Source organism: Cucurbitaria berberidis, assembly GCF_010015615.1.
Source record: "Cucurbitaria berberidis CBS 394.84 unplaced genomic scaffold K460scaffold_2, whole genome shotgun sequence".
Taxonomy (NCBI): domain Eukaryota; kingdom Fungi; phylum Ascomycota; class Dothideomycetes; order Pleosporales; family Cucurbitariaceae; genus Cucurbitaria; species Cucurbitaria berberidis.
Genome location: NW_024468936.1, coordinates 6,235,949 through 6,258,487, shown reverse-complemented (window position 1 = coordinate 6,258,487; position 22,539 = coordinate 6,235,949). Strand labels below are relative to the sequence as shown.

Here is a 22,539-nt window from a genome sequence, read left to right as displayed (position 1 = left end):
GTTGATCATGGATGAGGTCTCTATGGTTGATGGCGATCTATTCGACAAGCTGGAGCAGATCGCTCGGACTATTCGCAATAACGGAAGGCCGTTCGGGGGCATCCAACTAGTCATAACCGGCGACTTCTTCCAATTACCCCCTGTTCCGGAGTTTGGACGTCAGTCCAAGTTCGCTTTCGATGCAGGAACGTGGACCACGTCCATCGAGCACACCATCGGGCTACACCATGTCTTCCGTCAAAAAGATCCAGTGTTTGCAGGAATGCTCAATGAGATGCGTGAAGGCCGGCTTTCGGCCGAGTCGATTACCAAGTTCAAAAAGCTAGAGCGCCCCTTGCCAGTTTCCGACGACAACATTGAAGCTACCGAGCTATTCCCCACTCGCCAGGAGGTTGATCGCGCGAATACTCTTCGCATGCAGCAACTCCATGGCAATACGTTCAGCTTCGAAGCACGCGATGGAGGCACGATTACCATCAAAGAGCAGCGTGACAGACTCTTGCAGAGCTGCATGGTCCCGGAGGTGGTGCACCTAAAAAAGGGCGCCCAAGTCATGTTGGTCAAGAACATGGACGATACGCTGGTCAACGGCTCGCTCGGCAAAGTCACTGGCTTCATGACAGAGCCAATGTTCGCCCTCTACAAAGAAGACGAGGAGGGTTTCCTCGAGGGAGGCGCCTCGGAACAAGCCATGAAAACGGAGATGGCGAAGTCATCACTAGGCTTAAACACAGCGCAAGTCTATCCCTTGGTCCGCTTCGCCATCGCAGACGGCACCACGCGAGACCTATTATGCAAACGCGAAGACTGGAAAGTCGAGCTCCCCAACGGCGAAGTGCAAGCATCTCGCTCCCAGATTCCACTCATTCTCGCCTGGGCACTGTCGATTCACAAAGCACAGGGTCAGACGCTGGAGCGCGTTCGGGTCGACCTAGGGCGTGTCTTTGAGAAGGGCCAGGCATATGTGGCGCTCTCGCGTGCGACCAGTATGGCGGGTTTACAGATCATACGATTCGACCCTAGGAAGGTTATTGCGCATGAGAAGGTGCGCTCGTTCTACTCGAGTCTGTCGACGGCTGAGCAGGTCGAGGGAAAAGCGAAAAGCAAGACTATATTGGGCCAGATGCAGGCCGCGAAGGCGAAGAAGAGTGCGGCTGGCGACGCCTAGCGTGGCGACGACTAACGGCAGCTGTAGGAGTTTGTTGGGTCGTCTGGAATCATGGTCGTGTATAAATATTTGCACTTGATTCAGCATTGGGGGTGTTATGTTATTGGATCAGGCGCATTCAGGTAGTGAAGAGGCATAGAGAGCATCTAGCCACTTCCATTACTCTACTTTTGTATTTGGTACGGTTCACCGCCTTATGACGAGCTCGAATCCAACTTGATCTCCCCGGCGAAACCACTCACATGCATGAAGTTTGCTCGTAATGGCGTAACGCTGGTGTATCCCTGCGCGACAGCCCAGCCATCATTCCCAGGCTCACTCTGCTCCACACTCTCATACACGTCCTTGAACAGCGGAGCCCACTTGAAATGCTTATGCGTATACCGCACATGGCCCTGGCCGGACGGCGTGTCCCGCCCCGAATCGGTACCACTCGCGCCACCCTTTCCCACGTCCGCATGACTCTTCAACTCCTTCTTCCCGAGCTTCTCCTCCTGTTTGCGTATCTGGCTCTCGACCTCACTAGGCGAATCGTCCTCTCCGGAGGGTACATCAACGACCTGAAAGCAGCTCCCACTCTTCCAAGTATTCTGCAACATATCCGTCCAGAGGACCTTCCTCTCGCCCACATTCTCCACAAGAGGCACATTGACTGTATAAAGCTGCGTATTCGCATCCCAGTTGTCCCACAGGTACTGTATGAGTTTGGCGCTGAGGTCGCTCGCGCCCGAGATGATGTTCGCGTCGTGGTTGCGGTCGAAGAAGGCGTACGACAGGGCGATGGACTTCATGCCGCACACAGCGGCTTCCATTGCGCCGCCGATGGTGCCGGACGAGAGGGAGAAGACGGCTGTGCTGTTGCGGCCGTAGTTTGGGCCCGACACGACCAGGTCGATTGGCCCGCGCGAGGAGAAGTAGTGGTATAGCCCTATTTGCACGCATGAGGCCGGCGTGCTGTCGACGAGGATCCATTCCTCCTCTGTGCTGTGGGGTGGGAGGGGCGAGGTGTGGGTGCTACCGTGGTTGGTGAGGCGGCCTTCGGACGTGGTTTGGAGGGGTGCGGGGCGGTAGTATGTTGGTTTTATCTGGGTTGGTGGAGGTAGTTAGTTCAGTGCTATTAGGAGGATATGGTGGGTGGGACTTTGAATCTGCGTGAGGGGAATGTGGAAGTATAAGAGAGGTGTATGCGCTTCCAACAGGCAGCCAGTAGCTCAAATGTGTACGTACGGATTTCCCCACAAGATGCGCTTTGCCAATCCATGAGCGCTGAGTATGCGGTAGGACGACCGAGACTGTGTGTCCATACCTCTGGAGTGTAGAGACCAGAGAGTGTACATATGGTGAGGACTGGTCCGAGGGCGGGCCATCGTCGTTGGTGATCTGTGAACTAGTTAGATGGTGCAATTGGAGAAATTGAGATGGCTATTATTTACTAGGATATGCATGTTGAGTTTCTGTGAGTATGAGAAGCGAAGATTGATTTGTTTGTGGAAGTCGACTGAGATGTAGAGGGGCAGGCATCTAAAGTGACGTGCTGCGTTGTTCCGAGAGCGCTATCGACAAGTCGGAATCGCGTGCATTGTCACTCGTCCATCCTTCTGCACTCCTCGTCGAGGGTCTTTCTCAATAAGCCATCAGAACGTAGCAACGCAAGCTATTGCAGAGAAAAACATTCCTCGTTAAGCTACTAGAATGCGGCCCTGGAACGATGATCGGGGTGTTCCCCGCATGTCAGATCGTGGTACCTGCGCCTGAGCAGATCCGTTGATGCATAGCGCTGCCATACTAAAAGACAAAGATACTAACAATCGTCCCAAGCCTAAAAAGACCTTCGCCCGTCTCTAATGAGGTTGTAATATGGTGGATGACGAAAGATGGCGGACATTCCATCGCATCTCCATCTTTGTCTTTCTCAACACCTTGGCTCAGAGCCCTACAATGGCCCCTCCTTCTTCCGACCTCCGCAGCGCAGCCGGCACTTGCGTACGACATTTTCAAACGGCACCGGGGAGTCAAGACTGGGTAGCAAAGACACCAGTGCTCCGAGAGTAAAGAGCCGCGTCCTAAGCTATATTCTCGGACTTTGGCGTTCGGATCCCCGCCCGAGCCCGTAGATGGTGAGAGAGGAAGCGGAAGCATGTTGGACAAACCGAACAACGACATACTTATATAGAGATGGAGTTTGAACGATGGAAGTTTAAGATACCCACTTTACTCGCACATCTCTTTGTCATTTAGTTGCATACCTCTGAAGCTTTGGGCCAACATAAGAGCTAGGAACCGAACCACGTAGTACTGGCCAATAGGATTATTCCATCACCTGACATATCAAACCACTACCAATATGGTCATCAACGTCCCCACCGCCTCCCTCGAGGGCAAGGTTGCTCTCATCACCGGTGCTGGTCGCGGTATCGGTCGTGGCTGCGCCATCGAGCTCGGCAAGCGCGGCGCCTCAGTCATCGTCAACTACGTCTCCTCAGAAGGACCAGCAAAAGAAGTCTGCCAAATAATCGAGGGCTTCAACAACGGGGCCAAGGCCGTCGCCATCCAGGCAGACGTCAGCAAAGTCCCCGAGATTCACCGACTGTTCGAAGAAGCAAAGAAGGCATTCGGCAAAATCGACATCGTAATGAGCAACTCCGGCACTGAAAGCTGGGACAAGACCGAGGAGATTTCCGAGGAAAAGTACGATCATGTCTTCAGCCTCAATACGCGTGCACAGTTCTTCGTCGGCCAAACGGCATACAAGTTCATCGAAGACAACGGCCGCATCATCCTCATGTCGTCTATTGCCGCCGGTCTACTCGGTGTCAAAGACCACGCTCTCTACAACGCGTCGAAAATGGCAGTCATCGGTTTCATCAAGGCGTTTGCGACAGATTTCGGCAAGCGCGGTATCACTGTCAACGGTGTAGCGCCAGGCGGTATCAAGTCGGATATGTTCACGCAGAACGCTTGGCATTATATCCCAGGAGGTACACCTGAGTGGCCTGCTGAGAAGATTGAGAAGTTGATGGCGGACCATTGTCCGCTTGGGCGGTGTGCGGTGCCTGAGGATGTTGCGAGAGTTGTTGCGTTCCTAGCGTCAGACGATGGTGGGTGGGTCAATGGCCAGGTTTTGACTATCTCGGGTGGTTCGTCGCAGTAAGTTAGAGTAGCGAGCGTGGGAGATGGTTGAACATTAGCTGTTGGGGCTTTTTTGCAGCGAATTCTGGCATTGGGAAAGGACAGGTGTCACGTGATGATCCTTGGCAGGTACATATAGACTAAACGTATCATCCCATCTCTAGCTCCTCGGCATAAGAATACGATAGGATTTGATCTGTACCATTCCCGATCTGTGACAACAGGAGCTCATAACGATACGCCACATAAATGAGTATGTTCGCATCTAAAACCCCTAGATCAATAACAGGCCTCCACAGGAAGGTCTTTGATCAGCTAACTACACGGACTTACCTTGAATTGTGCAGGCTATTGGATGTTCCCGACAAGGGGTAACATGCATCAAAATCCAAGCCTACGCATACTCAAGGGTTTTCGACTTTCCGCTTCATGGCATTTCGGCCTCGTTTGAAACGATATATCCTTAACCAGGCCATCACTCAGGTCAACATGCGCTTGATCACCCAGTGTTCGAAATTGGACAGAGGGTTTTACAGAATGGGGCAGGCGGCAGACTTCTGTAGACACTCCACTATTAGAAACACTGACGTGGATTGTATCGAGGAAAAATGCTGCAACATTACTATCGTTAAGTTCATCAGAGTGAATAAGAGATGTCAAGCAGTTATTTTCCCCTTTGCTTATGGCTTCTCTAAGTATGGCACGAGTTCACCCTACTCTTAAGAAAGACTCAACTTTTTTACAATTACAGTAGGAAGCAGGACAATTGGAAGTCCTTCAACTGTGGTAGCCTGCGTTTGGTGACGAGGTACTAGTGTTTTGGTCGTAGGGAAAGCCTCCGCCACCATATATCACCGGCCCACGCCCGTAACGGAAGCTCGGCTGGTAATCCACGTCAGAATATTGACCACCAACATCAGTTTTCGTAATCTCCCGGTCTTTATCTGCTCTGGACATGGGGACCTGGCCGTTGCACGCCTTAAGTAAAGATTCTTCATCAATGATGTCCAATTTCCTCAGGTGTTCGAGGAACGTCCAGTTCAGAGAGTATAGCAAAGGGGTTTCGTCCACTATGTGGGTAGTTGAGAGATGTTCCATCATGCTATCCCATGCAGTTCCTGCCCCCGATGATGTATCGTGGAACTCCTCGCCACAACTTGAGGGACAGTCGATTGATGCTGGTGGTGAATTGCCCTCGAAATGATCCAGGCAATGGGCCTTCCAATCTCCTTTGTCATCGGTCATATATTTGCAGTCCAGGAACCAGAACATGCAGCGATATATTTTTAGAGGGGGTTGGTCGTGTGGATGATCGACTGTGTGGTCTTTGCGGACACTTGATGATTCCGCCTGCTTGGATGCGGCACTCAGAGCAGTGCTTTCATCAACAACAAGATGTCCACCCGTTCCTGCAGTGGCCTCACCGTTGTCAGTCTCTGAGTCTGGGGCTTTAGGGTCAGGTTGAGGATCAACTTGGAGTTCCGCATCGATATCTGAGATTGCCACCTCCTCTAATTCTCCTCCATGCAGCACGTAGTATTCCAAAAGCTCTCGAATTTCTACTGCTTGCGTAACATCCTCGGGAGTCAGCAACAGAATCGTCTCTCCTGCGACACGCCCCAAGCCTCCAGCCCTATATATCGACAAAACTGTGAAACCTAGAGAGTTTCCGTAAGTATTACAAACCGACGCGTCTTTCCCACGTATGTACCAGAGGTCCGGAGTGTCCATATCTTGAAAACCTATCAGCGTTCGTCGGAATCTGACAGTCGCTCGAATAGAGGCACCGGGAGCCAGGCCCCGAACCACGACATTGTCAATAGAGGTCGGGATGCGACTGTCCCAGTTCGTTAGGAATGAACTAAAATCTGGCGTATCAGAACCTTTGGCACTATTCCTCCCTGTAACAGTATGAGGAGCCACTTCTGCGACTGTCGTTGTTTGTTCTGTATTACTAGGAGTCGATGATTGATCTTGTAAGCTTTGGTAGCTCTTCCATAAGCTAGTAGCCAACTTCAAGTCTTCGTGGTTGAAAAAGTTCAACTCAATCTCTCTGGCACCAACTACGAATTCCAACCCCGTGTTCCCATTCTCGTGCATATATCCACGTATCAAGATGGTACAATCTCCAAAATTGAGAAATTCTTCAACTTGATCGTTGGGTATTGTAAACATTGACTCTGAATTGTTAGGGGAGTACCGAATTCCATCATCGAGGAATGCAACCCCACCAGGACTGGGTATGTCTAAGTTTTCGCGTGAAGGGGAGCCAGCTCGGAAGCTCCGTAGCGAAAATACTCTCGAATCAGGTCTTATTGCCTCTACTGAATCTTCCCCGGGAAAGTATGGGCTCGCAGGATTAGTGCCTTGTGCCTCAGGAGATGGGAGTGTGTCGTGGGAGCTCAGATAGATATTTTCAGGACTTCCAGATCGCGAGAGAATGTCTTGAATCCTATCTTTTATGAATGTCGAAAATTGCGAGTCCGGAAGTTTCGTCTGCAAGTAACCGTACGTCATCGCAAGACCTTTTGGATCATGAAATTCCAGCTCGACTTCTTCATTTAAATAGATGTTGTCCTGTGTCATGACATCCCCTCTGAATGTCATCGTGTCGAAAGCTTGGGCGGCTAACCCACTGATGGACTCGAGATGATAAAAGATGGTTCCCTTCGAATGAATCAAATGCAGTTCGCCATCAACAGTTTCAAGTGTGCCAGGTAAGCCCATGTCAATCCCGACATGACTGGGCAATTTTACTTTCACAGCTCCTGGTACCTGTTGCCTTTTGATGCCGGGCTTCTCAACATCCCCCCTAGAATCAATATCTCTACCCGTATTCGAAAATATCTCTTTGGCGTGAGATTCTTCATTTGACTCTTTGCTGGCATTCTCCCCAGGCTGGCTCTCAGGCTCTCTGCGGCTCTCAGGCTCTCTGCGGCTCTCGATATTCCCAGACTCCGGAAAGTTCTGGTCTAGATATTCATCAAACGGTAGCAAGTATGTGAAATAGATACTCTTCAACTCTTTTGCTCCGTCAGATGTTAGTGTCATACCGTGGTTGAGACCAAGGCCAAGTTCTGTCCAGGTATTATCTCTTGTCAAGTAATCATAGCCACCGTGCGCTTCTACGACCATCTTGATCTCTTGAAGGGAGGCAAGCTTTTCATCCACAGAGAAGTTGAGTGCGGCAATGTCAATGGGGTTACCCCTGTCTCGATGGAACTCAGCCAGGCGTTCAAGGTAGTCCTCAAGACCTTCTGGTAACGAAGGTACATGATAACTAGAAGCAAGATGGGGATGATGCTCAAGGTAGTGCTTGAGTCGAGCATGTTCATCGTTGAAGGACATGTCGCAGTCGTTATCGCCGCAATGATATATGGCCAGATGTCCTTTTCCAGAACCTTCGTCACTATCCTTTGATGTAGTAATAAGCTTGCTCCAACCGCCTTCGGTGTCGCGGAGCAGGCGCACACACTCCTTTGGCACTAGTCCTCTCTCGCCCGTTTTAGGATCCTGCGCGAACAGCCAGCCTGAACCATTGCGGGAGGAGACTAGTATTACTTGTCCCTTAACAAGGGGCAATTCGTTGTCGTTATCCCGCGCAAAGTCAAAGAGCGCAACTGCCTTGCGATCGTCCCATTCATATCTAGCTGGGAGTCTGTGAACTTGCATACGATGCATATCCAAATGTGCTACTCGATTTACCCCCTCAAACTCAGCGTTACAATTGTCTAAATCGCAGCGGAGTATACTAGGGGTCGATGAGCCTGTAGAAGATGCTTGTTCAGAGAACTTCATTTCCAGCCTCGCCTCGTCATCGATTTCTACTGCATGCAGTTCTTCGCTTGCGTTGGATGACGGCAACAGAGAGTTGCGGCTTTGGGCGATGCTAGGTAGAGAACGCGAGTCATCATCCTTTCCATCGTTGTCGCTATCGTCAAGGTCATTTTTCATGTATGCGGGCAAAGCAAATAAAGATAGCTCCTCGTGATGTTTGCCTAGGTGACGCCGCAACTGTGTAAGCGAGGCCAGCTGGTGCTGACACAAGGGGCATTCCGCCTCCGTGGCCATACCATCGTGTCTTTCGCAGTTCCGCATGAGGTCGTCAACTCTTTCCTCATTGGCAATATCGGCGTGCTCTTGCCAAAGATGTTCTCGAAGGCTGCCTGATGACCGAAAACTCTGGTTGCACCCATCGACACATTCCCACCACTTGCGATGCACTTGCAACTCGTGATGGAACCAGTCATGTCTCGACTCATAGGTGCGATCAGGGATTTCGCATCCTTCGCTTGTGCATAGCTGCTACCAATTAGCGAAAAGTTATAATAGATTTGGATGTACACTCACGTAGGGTTGTAAATCTCGGTAAACATGTTTGTGCCAAGCGGCCAACTGTCGGACAGAAGTGAAGCGGAAGCAAAGCGGACATTCAAAGGGGTCACCATCCTGACCCTGTTCTGGTAGCGGTGGTGGGCGCAACCTGGCGGTATCATTTGTGGATGATGCGTAAGATGTCTGTGATAGTACATCTTCGTACTGATCATTCTCATCAAGCTCCATCGCAGAAGCACTGGCCTTGATCGCCAACGGCAAGGAAGATGCTATGGTACTTTCGATCTTCTCAGAGGGAGATGTCACAGTGTGAGATGTGGAGTGCGGTATTGTGAGCTCTTGTACTTGTGCCTGCGGTTGTGACCCCAAACCGTGCTCAAGCTTCTTCCGATGTTCCTCGCGGTACCGTAGGTATTGTCGTCTACGCGAAATTGCTTTGCCCAGACGGACCACGAGATACTCCTTGGCCATGGGAAACTTCCCTCTCACATGGTCTATGTCGAAAGCCTCGAAATGGGTCACATTGATGTGAGTGGACTCTTTGAACTGGTCGTGAGGCGCTGGGTTTCGGATTGCCATAGATAATCGCATGAGACATGTATTGATCTCAGCCATATTAGAGGCCAGTTGCTCAAGTTCTGTGGTCGTTGATTCTTTGTTTTGCAGAATCTCGCTATCAGATACATCAGACTCCGAGTCTGATAAGTCTTCCCAAGGAACCCTTTCGCCTTTGATGATGTCGATCGCCTCCTGTAAGACCGACTTCAAATTCTGCAGAAGTTCGATCACGCGGTCACGTATATGAGATGCCTCACGGAGCTTGTAGTCGAGGGAGCCTTTGCCTCTGCGATGAGCTCCCAGGTTGCCGCACCATAGTCTGAAGCGGCCAAGCTCATCGTTGATGACCGCAGGCGATAATTTGCTTTTGATGAGCAATTCTGCCTTTGCCATGCTCTCACACGCATTTTGGAAGCTGATGAGACAGCTGTGGACGTGTGTTGCGACCGCGGAAGGATCGTCGGGTCCTGTGAGCGCCATCTCGCATTTTGTGATCCGCCTTATGTAGAGGGTTACTTGTCCGAGTACTAGAGTCTTTAAGCAGAAGCGACGGCAATTCTGAAAAAGATGAATAATCTTTGCGCGGTCCAAAAAGTGATGGTAAAGTTACTCGAGCATCTGTAAGGCACGGCAATTCTAGAGCAGGCTGAAGATGGGAGTTGGGGGCCACATTAGCGGGATGTAATACACGTGCTCCTGCATAGACTCAGCCGCAGCCTCCCCTCAACCTGTCGATAACAGTTTTGTACCGAAGAGAGAAAATCGTATAGCTCAATCAGGCACATCGAACGCATCGCTCCGCGCCACGCAAAACTCACTGCATATCGTTCTCGATGTCGGGCCTTGAGATAGCAGGCGTTGTGCTGGGTTCGTTGCCACTCGTCATCTCAGCCTTGGAGCACTACGCCAACGGAATCAACACGGCGAAGAGGTTCTGGCGATATAAGACTGAAGTCCGATCCCTGATTCTCCAAATCAACACCGAGCGTGGCATTTTCATCAATACAGTCGAGCAGCTGCTTACGGGGATTGTAAGGATCGAGCAAATGACCGACTTTGTGTCGAGCCCTGGAGGCGAGATATGGCGGGAAGTGGGGATTGAACAGAAACTGAAAGACAGATTGCGGGGAGCGTACGATATATACCTCGACAACGTGAGAGGTATGGAAGTGTCGTTGCGAGGAATGATGATGAAGCTAGCTCTGGACCCCGATGGGAAGGTACGTTGGCCCATCCTCTCTTTTAGGAAGTCTGCTTCCCAAACAGTCTCAATAAAGGGGTTTGAAGGTATTAGCAGAAGCAGGAAAGCCTGCAAGATTATTTGCTCGGACTTGTCTATATGTCCCGCCACTCGCTGATAAATAGGGTAGCCTCAATTCTCCGACCCAGGCCTGTTCAAGCAGGAGTACAAACGGCTGAAGTTCAGCATCAGCAAGTCGGAGTATACTGAGCAACTCAGCGACTTGAAGAATTTTAACCAGGCCTTGACACGTCTCACCAAACAGTCTCTCGAGCTAGAGCCGTCCCGCACGGAATCGAAACCTCGCTCCTGCCCAAACTTCTGTGCTTTACAGAGTTATGCGCGAAGCTTGTTCGAAACCATACGATCTGGGCTGCAATGCGGGTGTGACGGCCACGAAGTCAAGCTGCGACTTGAAAACAGGAGCTGGAGAGTAGAGAAAGAGGAAGACTTACTCGAGCACACACCCTTTCGCGTCATATTTAGCTACGCTACTGACACTGGCCCATCTTTGGTAGCCTCTACTTCCTGGAACTGGAAAGAGGCGAACATTCGATACATAGTAGACAAGCCGAAGCAAGTAGCTCTCTCACCATCCAAGGACCACGCCTGCCCCCCACCAAGGTCTACGAGACGCGTGAGATTCAACCAGGTACAAGTTCAAGAGAGTAGCAGCAGCTCAACGGTAACCGTCGTCGAGCAGCAGATGATATCTCCTTCCAAACCTACGCCTGAGCAGATACAGGACCTCTGTAAGACAATTGCAAAATTACAACCACCAGAGCGAGACCTATGTATCGGCTACTTGATGGATAGCGTCCAGCGGAAACATGGCATCTACCCTCTTCAGTCACCACCTGGTTGCGACCAGCAGCAATGGGTAGCCTATTCACTGCGCCAAATACTCACCAAGCGCGCAAACATCAACCGGCGCTTGACACAGCACGATAAGCTTCGAGTAGCAGTAGATCTTGCCTCAAGTGTTTTACAGCTCTACAAGACACCATGGCTCGATGAGCAGTGGAGCGACAACGACGTCTACTTCATCCACCGGCCAGGCATCTCACTAGCCACCGTCTTTGAGCACCCATTCGTGTACCGCAAGTTGTCATCAACACCTCCTACCCAACCTGCCAGTACCCAGCAAGGAGCATGCAGAGTGATTCGCAATCAGACGCTGTTCGCACTCGGTATTCTGCTTATTGAACTCTTGTACGGAAAACCGATCGAGGAGCTCCAGTCGCCGCGCGATCTCGAGTGTGTGGGTACGCCAGGAGTGGCTTGGTGCACGGCGGAGAGGCTCATCGAAGAGGAAATTGAATATGAAGCAGGGCCGCGCTACTTGGATGCAGTCAGACGGTGCATACGGTGCGACTTTAATAAGAAAGACTCGAGCCTCGATGACGAGGAGTTTCAGCAGGCGGTGTTTGATGGGGTCGTGGCACCGCTGGAGAAGACGTTGCAGCACTTTACGAGTCTGGACTAATTAACGTCAACACCCAGAGTGTTTCTCCGAGACGACGCCATGGAGCTATTGTGAGGAGCGGCATAAATATACACAGTCTCTCGATTTGTGTTTTGCTCATCTCGAAATAGCAGCCGCTATCCAATTGGGGGGTCTCGTAGGTGGGAGTAATACGGAGGCTGGGCCGTGATTGGGGCTGGCCCTGTCCTAATCGGCGAAGATGTTGCCCGGTGCCTGATCGAGTCAAGCCGCTAAGCCCAATTTGTGCGCCCAAACTCAGGGTCTGGTTAGGCCCTTGGCAGCCGCCTGTCACGGGCGTCAGGGAGCATGGCGGCTGAACCGCCGGCAGCGACTGGATGTTGGCCTTTTGGGGCTTAATAACCACCCTGCATGATAGGTAGCATCTCTCTAGCAATAGAGTGGATTTCATATCGTGCAACAAGAGACTGGCTGTTTGCATCGGGCGTTTGTTGCTGTGGTTCTGGGCTCCTTCTTATCGCCGTGGTTCGCGACTGCCCCAGATTCGATAGCGCGGCAAGTCCGGCAGCAGCAGGTACCAACGGTGAACAACGCCCCTCAGTCCAAGTGCAGTGCCCGCAGCATCGTGACCAACCTTTACCTACCTACCTACCTACCTGCCTACCTACTCTCCCTCTCCTTTACTACACTTGGCCTCGCACACCGTCTGTCGCGCCCTCTTGTGACGTGCGCCCCACCAAACAAATTAGTACTCTCGGGCCAGTAATCGCGCCCCGATATTCACTTTCCGGCGGCTGAAACGCTGCAAGGTGCGCAACCTGCGTCCAGCGGTTGGCACACGGCCCCCAGAAGAACAGAGCACCAGACCACCTGCCCCTGCCCTGCTGCTTTGCTCTCCTCTAGCCTTGCCCTCGGACTCTTCGATATACGAGAGAGGCAGACTATGTATTCTCGCTGTGCGCCGCCATGACTGCCGCCAATCTGTCCCTCTCGCCGGCTGCAGTGAAGGAAGACCTGCAGCACGACGATCTCATTCAGCGGCTAAAGGCCATGTCGCGCTCAGGCCCAACTACTCTACAAAGCCCGAGGCCACACCTGCCGCCTCCAGTACAAATACTCGACAACAACGCGTTCCAGTCTGCCGCTCCCACCATCCGTCCACAATATCTAGCCAGGCAAATAGAGACCCTCCCAGAGGACACGGAAAGCATGGGGGAAGCCAACACGCTCGCTCGCCAGCTGAGCAACACTTCCGACGACAGCACCACCTCGCGACGGCCTACGACACCACGCTCGCAGACCGATCCCTCGCCCGAGACTACCTCTACCTACCAACCACAACCCCGAAACCGTTCCCCATACTCACGCTCTCACCTACGCTCACATAGCGGATCCAGCTCGCTCAGTGCACCCCCAATGACACGAGCTCACTCATTACCTACTGTGATGCATCCTACGGGGCGCCTCTCCCTCTCACCTTCTCCTACGCCGCTTGCCCAGCCTCTGTCTCCGCTGCGCTCGCCCAAGCGAACACGAAGCCCACGGGGGCTGGAGCCTCGACCTCTCACAGCGGGCCCCCTTGAGCGCTATAGCTCGGGCATCCGTTCAGCGTCCATCGGCTCCTTCGACGGAGCACCCAGCGTGTGCGACATATCAGAAGACGCCGAGTTGGAGCTCACGCCTCGAGCAGGCGCTGGTGTGTCGAGCTTGTACAGCAGCACTGGGTCCCTGTCTAGGCGACGACGACCAGCATCGCCTCTCTACCAGGTCTCTGTAGGGTTTGGTACCCTGCCCACGAGTACCCCTACCGTCAGTACACCAACGTCTGCAGCCTCCTCGCCTCTTCTCGCCCCCGCCAAGTTCAACGAGCACTACCCGGCCTCGCTTACCTCGTCGTCCGTCCCGTCTACGCCGACCTCGATGCGTTCACGTAGCCCTTCTATTTCGTCCCTTGAGACCATCGAAGATAGTCCCGATGCTGAAGAAGAAGCCATAGAGGAATATCGTGTCGCAAGGTTGAAGGCCGCTGCGGACCAAGAAGATGGCGGCGACCAGAGGAGGTCTAGCTTGGATGTGCCTGAAGGCCGTGGCCGCAGTCTCGGCTTCGGCAAGCGGGATTCTAGGAAGAGATGGAGCGTCTGTGGTGCTGAAAGGCGCGGAGACCTCGACCTTGAGACCATCTGGGAAGATTGATTCTCAACATACCGCACGGATACGAACAACCTGATGGCTTCGAGACCGTGATGGCACAGCATTATCAAACATTGAGCGAGTAGCATATATGGCGTTTGGGGCTCTTTTCGGCCAGGCTTTGAACCTCGCCTCTCTACTGGCGGTTCGGCTGATTCTGCTTTCTCTTTTACCAAGTCCAACTTCCAGCATGGCACCGTTCGTATGAACACACATGGAGGAGTCATGGCATTTCTTTCACGCATGTGCTATGATACATTTCACGACCGATTACGTCGTCAACAGCATGATACCCTCCAACACGGAGCCTGATTTAGCACAGCAGCAAATGAATCTGTATTTCACTCCGACTAGGAGTTAGCAAACGTAACAAATACTACACTTTTCAGCATCTCCCTGGCCATGCATGCTTTGCTTTCGCACTTCCAGTTTTTATTGCCGGATTGGGCATTTGCAACAGTCGGTCCAATGACATGCCACTGCCCTGACATCACACATCCCTGAACGCCCCATCGCAGCTTCTGTAGTGGGGCTGAAGACGACTACCCCTCAAGTGAAAACACGCCCAACTGACATCTTAGCCAGTACTTACTCGAGGCTATTGCAGATTCGCCCGTTGCATATCCATCTATCCATCACTCCCTTCTTTCCTCACATAGCAAATACCCGAATCACATTCGCAAAAATGATCAACTTCGGCATCATCGGCACCAATTGGATCACCCACTCCTTCATCGCAGGTGCGCACGCAACTGGGAAATGGAATCTCACAGCCGTCTACTCCCGCAAATCGGAAACAGCGCAAGAGTTTGCGTCGAAATATGAGGGCAAGCAGATTGCAACATACACCGACCTCCATGACCTAGCCAAGGACTCCAACATCTCGACAGTATACATTGCGAGCCCAAACATCCTGCACTACGAACAAGCAAAGTTGTTCTTGAACGCGGGCAAAAACGTCATCCTCGAGAAGCCGTCGTGCAGCACAGTCTCGGAGCTAGACGACCTATTCAGCACAGCGAAAGAAAAAGGCGTCGTACTAATCGAAGCATTTCGCCACATCCAAGAAGCCAATTTCAAGCTCCTCAAACAGCAAATCCCCAGACTGGGGCCCATCTACGGCGCGAGCATCATCTTCGCGCAGTACTCCAGCCGCTACGAGAAAGTGCTCGCAGGCGAAGTGCCCAACATCTTCAACCTGGAGATGGGCGGCGGCGCTCTGGTCGACTTGGGCGTGTACTGCGTCGCAGCCGCCATCGACCTGTTCGGCGCACCCCAAGACGCCACATACTGGCCCGTCAAGATCGCAACCGGCGCTGATGGAGGCGGCCGCCTCATCCTCTCCTACCCGGATTTCACCGTCCACCTGTCCCATTCCAAAATCTACAATTCAGACTCGCCGAATGAAATCTATGGCGAGAAGGGCACGTTGGTCATTCCTACTATTACGGATATCGAAACGATTACGTTTTGGGATCCCAAGTCGAAGAAGAAGGAGCTGGTGCAGGGCTTGGTCAAGCCCGAGGAACTTAATCTCAAGGAGGAGGCGGCCGAATTTGCGAGGGTCATTGAGGAGAAGGATGGGCAGGCGCTCAAGAGGTATGAGCAGCATAGCCGGGATGTGCTCAAGGTCATGGAGAAGGTGAGGCATGAGAATGGTTTAGTGTATCCTGGTGGGAAGTAAGGGGGGTTGTGAATTGTGAGGGACGAATAATCAATAGTGTGAGCACGTAGTTTTCTGTCCTCACAGATACAAAACGATAAAGTAGATTGTGTCGCTCACATTTGAGCTACATTGCTACATGATAATGTCACGAACTTCTTGTCGATAGTAGGCATGGTTGTGAGCATCCAGTATTGCATATATGCGGTCTTAGTCTGCGTCAGCATGTAACCAAGTGTCTCGAGTAGGCTTGGTTCCTGAAGTCACCGTTTCTTGAGTTGGACGACAAGTGTACCGCTCACGCATCACATGTTGTATGGACAAGCCGACGGCTCTGGACCTCAGACTTGAAACCAGACGTGTGCAACGCTTCTTTGCACATCTGGTCCTCATACAGTTAGCAAAGTGCATTGAGTGAAGGAGAGAGAATCGTGAAGAAACAAATGCATTCCGTTTCCAAGTGTAAAGAAAATGATGAGACCCTAGAATACACGCTGTCAAATGGATCGCCAATTGCTCGTCAACCGATTCCATTATATACCCCTGCTCCTCAACCTCTCCCGCTTCTCTCCATACCCCCGCGTCGATGTTCGTCTGTCAAAGATACACATAGGTAGACGTACAACATGTCGCTCATGCTCTTCCATGAGTCCCATGTAGGTTCGAGTAATGTCATGCGAGGTATTGTGTCCATGCCAAATCCATGCCAATGCTCATCTGTTGCAGTGTGGTTCTTGTCGCAGGCTGCAACTGTAGGAAGTCGATTCGTCTAGCATATATCCTCACCGGCCTTGGAGTTCATGAGTAGGGCAACGATAAGACCGTACAGACCTATTGCGCATTAGTAACACTCTATCAACACCAGACACAATTACACGTACCCAAGACTTCAGCAAAAATGAGAATCAGAATCATGCCGACGAACAACCTGGGCTGCTGGGCGGTTCCTCGTACACCAGCATCACCGACAATACCGATGGCGAATCCAGCGGCCATACCTGACAGACCGACAGAGAGTCCAGCACCGAGCTGAATGAAGTTGGAGAAGAGCGACGAATTTTGCTTCAGGCCGTTCGAGATCAAGACGGACACGACAAGACCGTAGATACCAATAATACCCGCCATGACGACGGGAATAATGTCTGTGCGGCGTTAACTAGAGTTTCCAAGGTGCCACCAAGCCATTGTGAAACAGCAGAACAGAGCATGGAGTATGTAGGAGACGTACTCTTAACGATCAGGTCGGGGCGGAGGACACCCATGGCGGAAACACCAACACCTGCCTTGGCAGTGCCGTACGCGGCGCCGAAACACGCGAAGACGATGGCCGATGTGCAGCCCATCGCACCGAAGAAGGGCTATTAGATCATTAGTAAGTTGCCCTTGTGCCTAGTATGGTGCCATTTGTTGTGATATCTGATGCATCGAGATATGACGCCAACAGGAGGTCGTCGCAGTGCTGACGGCGGAGGCGAAGCGGAGCTTGGTACTCGAGGACTTACAGCATAGACGGGGCTGCATCAATCGTGTTAGCATTTGTTCATCATAAGCAGCTGTAGAGAAGCTCGTCCAATGCCACCGAGACGCCTGCAAGCTCCAGCTTATCTCCAAGAGGCAAGCTGGAGCTGCCTACATGCTCGACGGGAGCTCCGTGTGCACTCACCAGAGTTCTGAAACCATTTTTGCGGTGTTTTATGTGGTCGGGGACTCGTGTATAACGGCTCCGAGATATTTGATGAAATGGGCGGACGACGTGGGTGCAGCGACGGGGGCAGTTGTGTTGTCGGGTTGAGTGGTGACGATGGCTGGCGATGCAAGTCTTCGCTTGACGCTACTTGGATCCTGGTCATAGCGTCGCACGTGACAGGCTGCATGCCAAGGCCCTTGTTCAGCGGTGCCCCACTTTTATTCTAAAATCTTTAGAACTTCACATTTCGTATCTCGAGCGCACAACTTACCAGCACAACCAGCCCTAACGAAACCCAACGAGCAATGCAGTGTATGTACTCTCTAAGTGCATTATAGTCGCGCGCAACATACTAAGTCCTCTAGGAACCCCCGGGCGAGCAACGCAATAAACCCTCACCGTTCTATCCAAAACACCTTCAAGACCGATTACCACGCTCTCCGACATAATGGCCGAAGACAGCTCCGCAGCATGGCCGCAGGCAGATCAGGCTCTCTCGCAAGAGTAAGACACTATGTACGGAATCCACGAGAACATGCTAACTTCCTTCCTCCAGGATCCTCGATCTCGTGCAACAAGCCACCGTAATTTCAAGATATCTTCTTTTACAGTTCAACTGTTAACATCTCATCAGCACTACAAGCAACTACGCAAGGGGGCCAACGAAGCGACCAAGGTGAGCAGCTACAAAGATTCAGAAGAGTCAGTTTAATGAGAGTGCTAACTCATGTACAGACGTTGAATCGCGGTATCAGTGAGGTACGAAGGGCCCAACGTTCACGAAAACCTGGTCTATCTAGGCTGTAAAAATACATCCACTAACTGGTTACTCTTGTAGATCATTATCCTTGCGGCCGATACCAGTAAGTCACAATATCAACTTATTCGCGTCCTCAGCTAATTTTTGTTAGGCCCCCTGGCTATCTTGCTTCACGTTAGTAACCCTACACGAAACTCATGTAACATGCTGACATGGATCCAGTTGCCTCTGCTCTGTGAGGACAAAAATGTGGGACAACTTTTGGTGACAGCAAAGAACAATTCTGACGTTTGTAGGTCCCGTACGTCTACGTTCCCTCCAAGATTGCTTTGGTGAGTCATTCCTTTCTTTTTCGCATTTAATGCCTCCCTGGTTCATGTTCTCTGTCGCGGCTTTGGCCAAACCTCGATCTCTCCAGGATCTTTTTATCTTTTTTTATCTACATGTGTGAACGTCTTTGCTGATGACATGATTAGGGACGCGCCTGTGGAGTTGCACGTAGTGTGATTGCAGTGAGCATCACAACCAATGAAGCTTCAGATCTCATGTATGTTAATCCACTCTACGACGTTCAAACGTCTACTGACAGTATCGCAGGGGCCAGATCCGCACTCTCAAGGACAAGGTTGAAAGGCTCCAGATCTAGGCATCGTAATAGACAATCTCACTTTCTGGATGGATCGCCAGCTGGGCCTTTGAACAGTTACAAGGTCTACGGAATGCAAATGGAACCAGGACTCGGCATGGAATACTGTCAAGCATCTCTGTACGTAGACTGAGAATGATATGCTGAGCACCTGTCGGCATAGACTCTATCAAAATTGAACATACCCGGTAGACTCATCTGTCCTCTTTTTATCATGGTGTCATGCAACTTTATTTATAAACAGTGGGGAGTGAAACCAAATACACTGGTCCGTATGTGGGGCTAGTCTGTCGCGCACATGATGAATTGCGTGTTGGGAATCCAAACCAACAACTAGTGCACCCCCTTAGTTGCTCATCGGCGGGCCATAGCAAAGAAAAACACATACAAGGCTGGATATCAACGACCTACGGCCGAAGCATCTCATAGTGTCGACAAATATGGAAAGCCATATTCAACCAAATAACGCACAAGTTCTGAGCAATGTAACAACATTTAGGATATGAGCGCATTGGTAAAGGGCTCTAATCCCAACTCATGTTTATCAACGGAAAGCAATCGGGCGTCTGGTTCCTGTGGAAGTTGCAACCTTGTGGCATGACGGATCTCAGTATTATGAAAGGCGGCCACCATATTGACTGGATAGAAATCGAGGGTTTCGGAGACCCTTATGGCTTCTTATTGACTGCTCTCCTCAAGCTATGACCCTCGTTCGCTTGTAAGGCAAACAGAGCCTGGTTGCAGCAGAAGATTAGACAGAGAACGAGGGTCTCTAGGCTGACACAGATATTGGCCCATGAATCCTTGGAAATTGCCCATGCGCGATGACATACACCCTTGGCTAAGGCTTTACAAATACGCTCTTACAAACGACTGACAAACCCACTCCTGTCAATCTTGACCAGATACTCCTTCCCAATGTCCTCTACCTTTGTCACTCCAGCAAGCCCCATACATAATTTGAACTCATCACTGAGCAACTTCAAGCAGAGTTCCACGCCTTCCTCTCCCTTGTATGCCAATCCCCAAAGCACCGGCCGTCCAACCCACACAAAGTCTGCGCCGAGCGCTAATGCCTTGAACACATCGGTGCCGTGTCGTATCCCCCCGTCCACGTGAACGGGAACTCTATTAGGTTGGGAGCGCACAGCGTCCACGACTTCGGGCAACGCATCGAGAGTTGCGAGCGCGCCGTTGAGTTGCCGACCGCCGTGGTTTGAAACAATTATGCCGTCGACACGGTGCTGGCAGGCTAGCAGGGCGTCTTCGGCAGTGGCAATGCCCTTTACCCAGACTTCCATTTCGGGGTAGCATTCCTGCTTTAACCACTCAATGTCGCGATCCCAGGTCAGTGTCGGATTGGGAGCGTGGGAGTGGAAGGTTATAGATCCTGTAGGCGGCGCACGCTTAGAGCTGCTGTCGTGGCCGGCTCCGCTGCCAGCGGTACTGGTGTTTAGTTCTACATCTTTCTCTTCAATACTGTCCATTTGGTTGTTATTCTGACCGAGCGTGAAGTTTGCGACCCGGAGGTGTTTCGGCAACTTGAACTGGTTCCTAATTTCCAAGTTTCTCCTCCCAAGCAGAGGCGTGTCGACCGTCAAAAGCACGGCCTTGTACCCAGCCTTCTTAGCCCTTTGGATCATCTTCCTGCTTTGCTCCCGCTCTTCAAAAAGATACAATTGAAGCGCCGCCGGATGTTCAGTCCCTAAAGATTCTTTCACCTCTTCAATAGTACTTGTACTGAAACTGCTCAAGCCCATGACAATATCCATCTTCTTGCACGCGCGGGCTGTTGCATGTTCGCCGTCGGGATGCGCAAGGCATTGCATAGCGGTTGGCGCGACACCTAACGGAATGCTGTTCTTGTGGCCAAAAATGTTGACACTGGTGTCGATGGAAGAGATGTCGCGCAGCACGCGAGGGCGGATGCGGTATTTCTGGTACGCGGATATGTTTTCTGCTAACGTGGAGCCGGAGTCTGCGCCTTCATTGTAGTAGTCGCGCGTCAGCTTGTCCATGCGTTGGGTAGCTAGCGCTTCAAGTTCGCCAATAGTCAGGCAGTTGAGGTCGTGGGCTTTAGGATACGACATGGTGATAGTGATGCTTCAATGGGAAGAATGTTGCGATGCTAGGAGGAATCGACAGTATTTGAATCTTGGAGAATAAAAATAAAGTCGGACATTGATAGACCGAGGGCACCATGATGTCTTTTAAAGTCCGGCAACCTTGTCGTAGGATCGGCTGTGTTGCTGAGGATGACGATGCAGACGAAGTCTGGAAGCCATAGCTTGCCGATCTCGGACCAACGCTTCGTTCCAAGTTCCCATTCGTGCGATGTAGCGTAGAAGTTAGCTAGTCTACAACATTGAGCAATGTTCTAGAGAAGAAGATTTGCTATTTTCACACTGGGTGGGCGGGCTCACAATGGTCGCCGTGTAAGGTTGAGTCGCGAAGTCGCCTCGATCTTCTTCGGTTAACGGCACCTAGTTAGTGATGGTCGATGAGTATAATTCTGGACAATCCTTGCCATGAAAGTTAGGACGTGCAAAGGTTGCGAATTGGAAAGAATTGAAGTGGTTGGCCGTATCGGCATCAGCCTAGTCAACTGGATTGCGAGCAATGATGAGGCTGTCATCGAGGGGTTTTGAGATCCCTCCAGTGCTGTTGATCTATTCATCATGAAAGTGATGGTCTTGCATGCGCTGTGATAACGGTATCGATGGACTCTAGGCTTCGCGAAACAATACAGTAATCGACTCGTTGAATGCTGATCATTTGGCACGCGATCAGCAGAGTATGTGAAAACGACCTTTCTACAACTGATAAAGGCACTTTCGTAACCATTTTTGTACGAGTGTTGGAAATCGGTGTCGGTGTAGCTACTTCCGGTGCCCGGTGTGACGCCGATGTCGGAGATACTGGCGTAGAATTGAGTGGAGAGTCGGTGTGATGAAGTACGACGGCGGGCAACACTCTTTCTCCAGAACATAATTGATGAGATTGTCGTAATTGGCAGACCTTGCCGCTGTACTGGCGTACTAAGAAGTAGGAATGGTAAGATGCGTGTCCATAATATAGAGAAGCGATAATATCACACGCCCATGGCTGCGATGCGCTCAATATACTCTTTGTCTAGGTAGTAGTTGTCGTTTGTTACGAAACTTGGTACTACACTTGGGGTGAGTAGACTGAGTGCATCTATGTAAACTGTGGTTCGGCCTTCATCAGCAACTGCTCCTCAACTTGAACCGCAGACGCAGCCACACCGAGCATTAAGTTAGCGGAAGGAGTAGTAGTTGGGCGCGGAAAACTTTGGGTGTAGGTAGAACAGGCTCAGCGATCGATATGGACGTGGGCTCACGGTCGACTGAACGAACGGACGGCAGCGCATATGTTGTCGTGGTAGTAGTGCTGAGATTGATATCGTAGTGCGAACCGCTGTTTTTGGGTAAACCTAGACTCGCGGAAGGAGTATGAAGGAAGCGTAGTCGCGTACATGTTGTGGCTGTGCACTGGGGGGTCATAAGGACGGTCTATCGATTGAGATATACACTTGCTGGACGACAACTACCTTGCTACCTGCAAGAAGAGCTTGAAGCTACATGGTGTAAGTTGAAACTTGTTTGATTAGTCGTTACCGAATGACCAGGTCTCTGATTGAACACTGCATGATGGAATCATCTCGTTTATCGTGACCTCAGATGACGCCTTGTCGACCT

At 51.3% G+C, this 22,539-nt stretch overlaps 12 protein-coding genes across 12 annotated transcripts; 6 read left to right on the top strand and 6 right to left on the bottom strand.

The window, feature by feature from the left end:
* Window positions 1–1,362: 1,362 nt before the first annotated feature.
* Window positions 1,363–2,613, bottom strand: K460DRAFT_375953 (sure-like protein; the record flags this gene model as incomplete). Its single annotated transcript, XM_040934826.1, has 3 exons — window positions 1,363–2,253; window positions 2,396–2,548; window positions 2,602–2,613. 3 exons carry the CDS (start codon window positions 2,611–2,613, stop codon window positions 1,363–1,365), a joined length of 1,056 nt encoding a protein of 351 aa, XP_040791850.1.
* Window positions 2,614–2,708: 95 nt separating this feature from the next.
* Window positions 2,709–3,421, bottom strand: K460DRAFT_88206 (uncharacterized protein). The gene has a single exon (XM_040938773.1). The coding sequence runs from the start codon at window positions 3,329–3,331 to the stop codon at window positions 2,954–2,956; it is 378 nt and encodes a 125-aa protein (XP_040791849.1). The 5' UTR covers window positions 3,332–3,421; the 3' UTR covers window positions 2,709–2,953.
* Window positions 3,398–4,522, top strand: K460DRAFT_88359 (1,3,6,8-tetrahydroxynaphthalene reductase). The gene has a single exon (XM_040938774.1). It carries the CDS (start codon window positions 3,513–3,515, stop codon window positions 4,317–4,319), a length of 807 nt encoding a protein of 268 aa, XP_040791848.1. The 5' UTR covers window positions 3,398–3,512; the 3' UTR covers window positions 4,320–4,522.
* A 3,702-nt stretch (window positions 4,523–8,224) lies between these two features.
* K460DRAFT_277438 (uncharacterized protein) lies at window positions 8,225–9,583 on the bottom strand (the record flags this gene model as incomplete). The annotated part of the gene is made up of 2 exons (XM_040928180.1): window positions 8,225–8,599; window positions 8,648–9,583. Coding segments are annotated over 2 exons (1,311 nt in total), but the record flags the coding sequence as incomplete, so codon positions are not given.
* A 440-nt stretch (window positions 9,584–10,023) lies between these two features.
* On the top strand, window positions 10,024–11,916 carry K460DRAFT_280656 (uncharacterized protein; the record flags this gene model as incomplete). The annotated part of the gene is made up of 2 exons (XM_040928422.1): window positions 10,024–10,410; window positions 10,561–11,916. The coding sequence occupies 2 exons, from the start codon at window positions 10,024–10,026 to the stop codon at window positions 11,914–11,916; spliced, it is 1,743 nt and encodes a 580-aa protein (XP_040791846.1).
* A 184-nt stretch (window positions 11,917–12,100) lies between these two features.
* Window positions 12,101–12,756, top strand: K460DRAFT_88200 (uncharacterized protein). The gene has a single exon (XM_040938772.1). The coding sequence runs from the start codon at window positions 12,286–12,288 to the stop codon at window positions 12,670–12,672; it is 387 nt and encodes a 128-aa protein (XP_040791845.1). The 5' UTR covers window positions 12,101–12,285; the 3' UTR covers window positions 12,673–12,756.
* Window positions 12,757–13,083: 327 nt separating this feature from the next.
* Window positions 13,084–14,067, top strand: K460DRAFT_279912 (uncharacterized protein; the record flags this gene model as incomplete). Its single annotated transcript, XM_040928364.1, has 1 exon — window positions 13,084–14,067. The coding sequence occupies one exon, from the start codon at window positions 13,084–13,086 to the stop codon at window positions 14,065–14,067; it is 984 nt and encodes a 327-aa protein (XP_040791844.1).
* Window positions 14,068–14,524: 457 nt separating this feature from the next.
* Window positions 14,525–16,155, top strand: K460DRAFT_365166 (NAD(P)-binding protein). Its single transcript, XM_040933134.1, has one exon. The coding sequence runs from the start codon at window positions 14,750–14,752 to the stop codon at window positions 15,746–15,748; it is 999 nt and encodes a 332-aa protein (XP_040791843.1). The 5' UTR covers window positions 14,525–14,749; the 3' UTR covers window positions 15,749–16,155.
* Window positions 16,156–16,237: 82 nt separating this feature from the next.
* K460DRAFT_365165 (V-type ATPase) lies at window positions 16,238–17,085 on the bottom strand. The gene is made up of 3 exons (XM_040933133.1): window positions 16,956–17,085; window positions 16,609–16,869; window positions 16,238–16,558 (listed from the first exon to the last, which is right to left on the bottom strand). The coding sequence occupies exons 1-3, from the start codon at window positions 17,068–17,070 to the stop codon at window positions 16,497–16,499; spliced, it is 438 nt and encodes a 145-aa protein (XP_040791842.1). The 5' UTR covers window positions 17,071–17,085; the 3' UTR covers window positions 16,238–16,496.
* A 584-nt stretch (window positions 17,086–17,669) lies between these two features.
* K460DRAFT_365163 (L30e-like protein) lies at window positions 17,670–19,012 on the top strand. The gene is made up of 11 exons (XM_040933132.1): window positions 17,670–17,726; window positions 17,780–17,918; window positions 17,971–17,998; window positions 18,049–18,090; window positions 18,150–18,173; window positions 18,253–18,277; window positions 18,326–18,348; window positions 18,397–18,423; window positions 18,471–18,506; window positions 18,651–18,721; window positions 18,772–19,012. Exons 2-11 carry the CDS (start codon window positions 17,863–17,865, stop codon window positions 18,818–18,820), a joined length of 381 nt encoding a protein of 126 aa, XP_040791841.1. The 5' UTR covers window positions 17,670–17,726; window positions 17,780–17,862; the 3' UTR covers window positions 18,821–19,012.
* Window positions 19,013–19,458: 446 nt separating this feature from the next.
* K460DRAFT_365161 (FMN-dependent alpha-hydroxy acid dehydrogenase) lies at window positions 19,459–21,117 on the bottom strand. The gene has a single exon (XM_040933131.1). The coding sequence runs from the start codon at window positions 20,908–20,910 to the stop codon at window positions 19,684–19,686; it is 1,227 nt and encodes a 408-aa protein (XP_040791840.1). The 5' UTR covers window positions 20,911–21,117; the 3' UTR covers window positions 19,459–19,683.
* K460DRAFT_88190 (glycoside hydrolase family 1 protein) lies at window positions 21,069–21,950 on the bottom strand. Its single transcript, XM_040938771.1, has 2 exons — window positions 21,244–21,950; window positions 21,069–21,177 (listed from the first exon to the last, which is right to left on the bottom strand). Exon 1 carries the CDS (start codon window positions 21,807–21,809, stop codon window positions 21,294–21,296), a length of 516 nt encoding a protein of 171 aa, XP_040791839.1. The 5' UTR covers window positions 21,810–21,950; the 3' UTR covers window positions 21,069–21,177; window positions 21,244–21,293.
* Window positions 21,951–22,539: the final 589 nt, after the last annotated feature.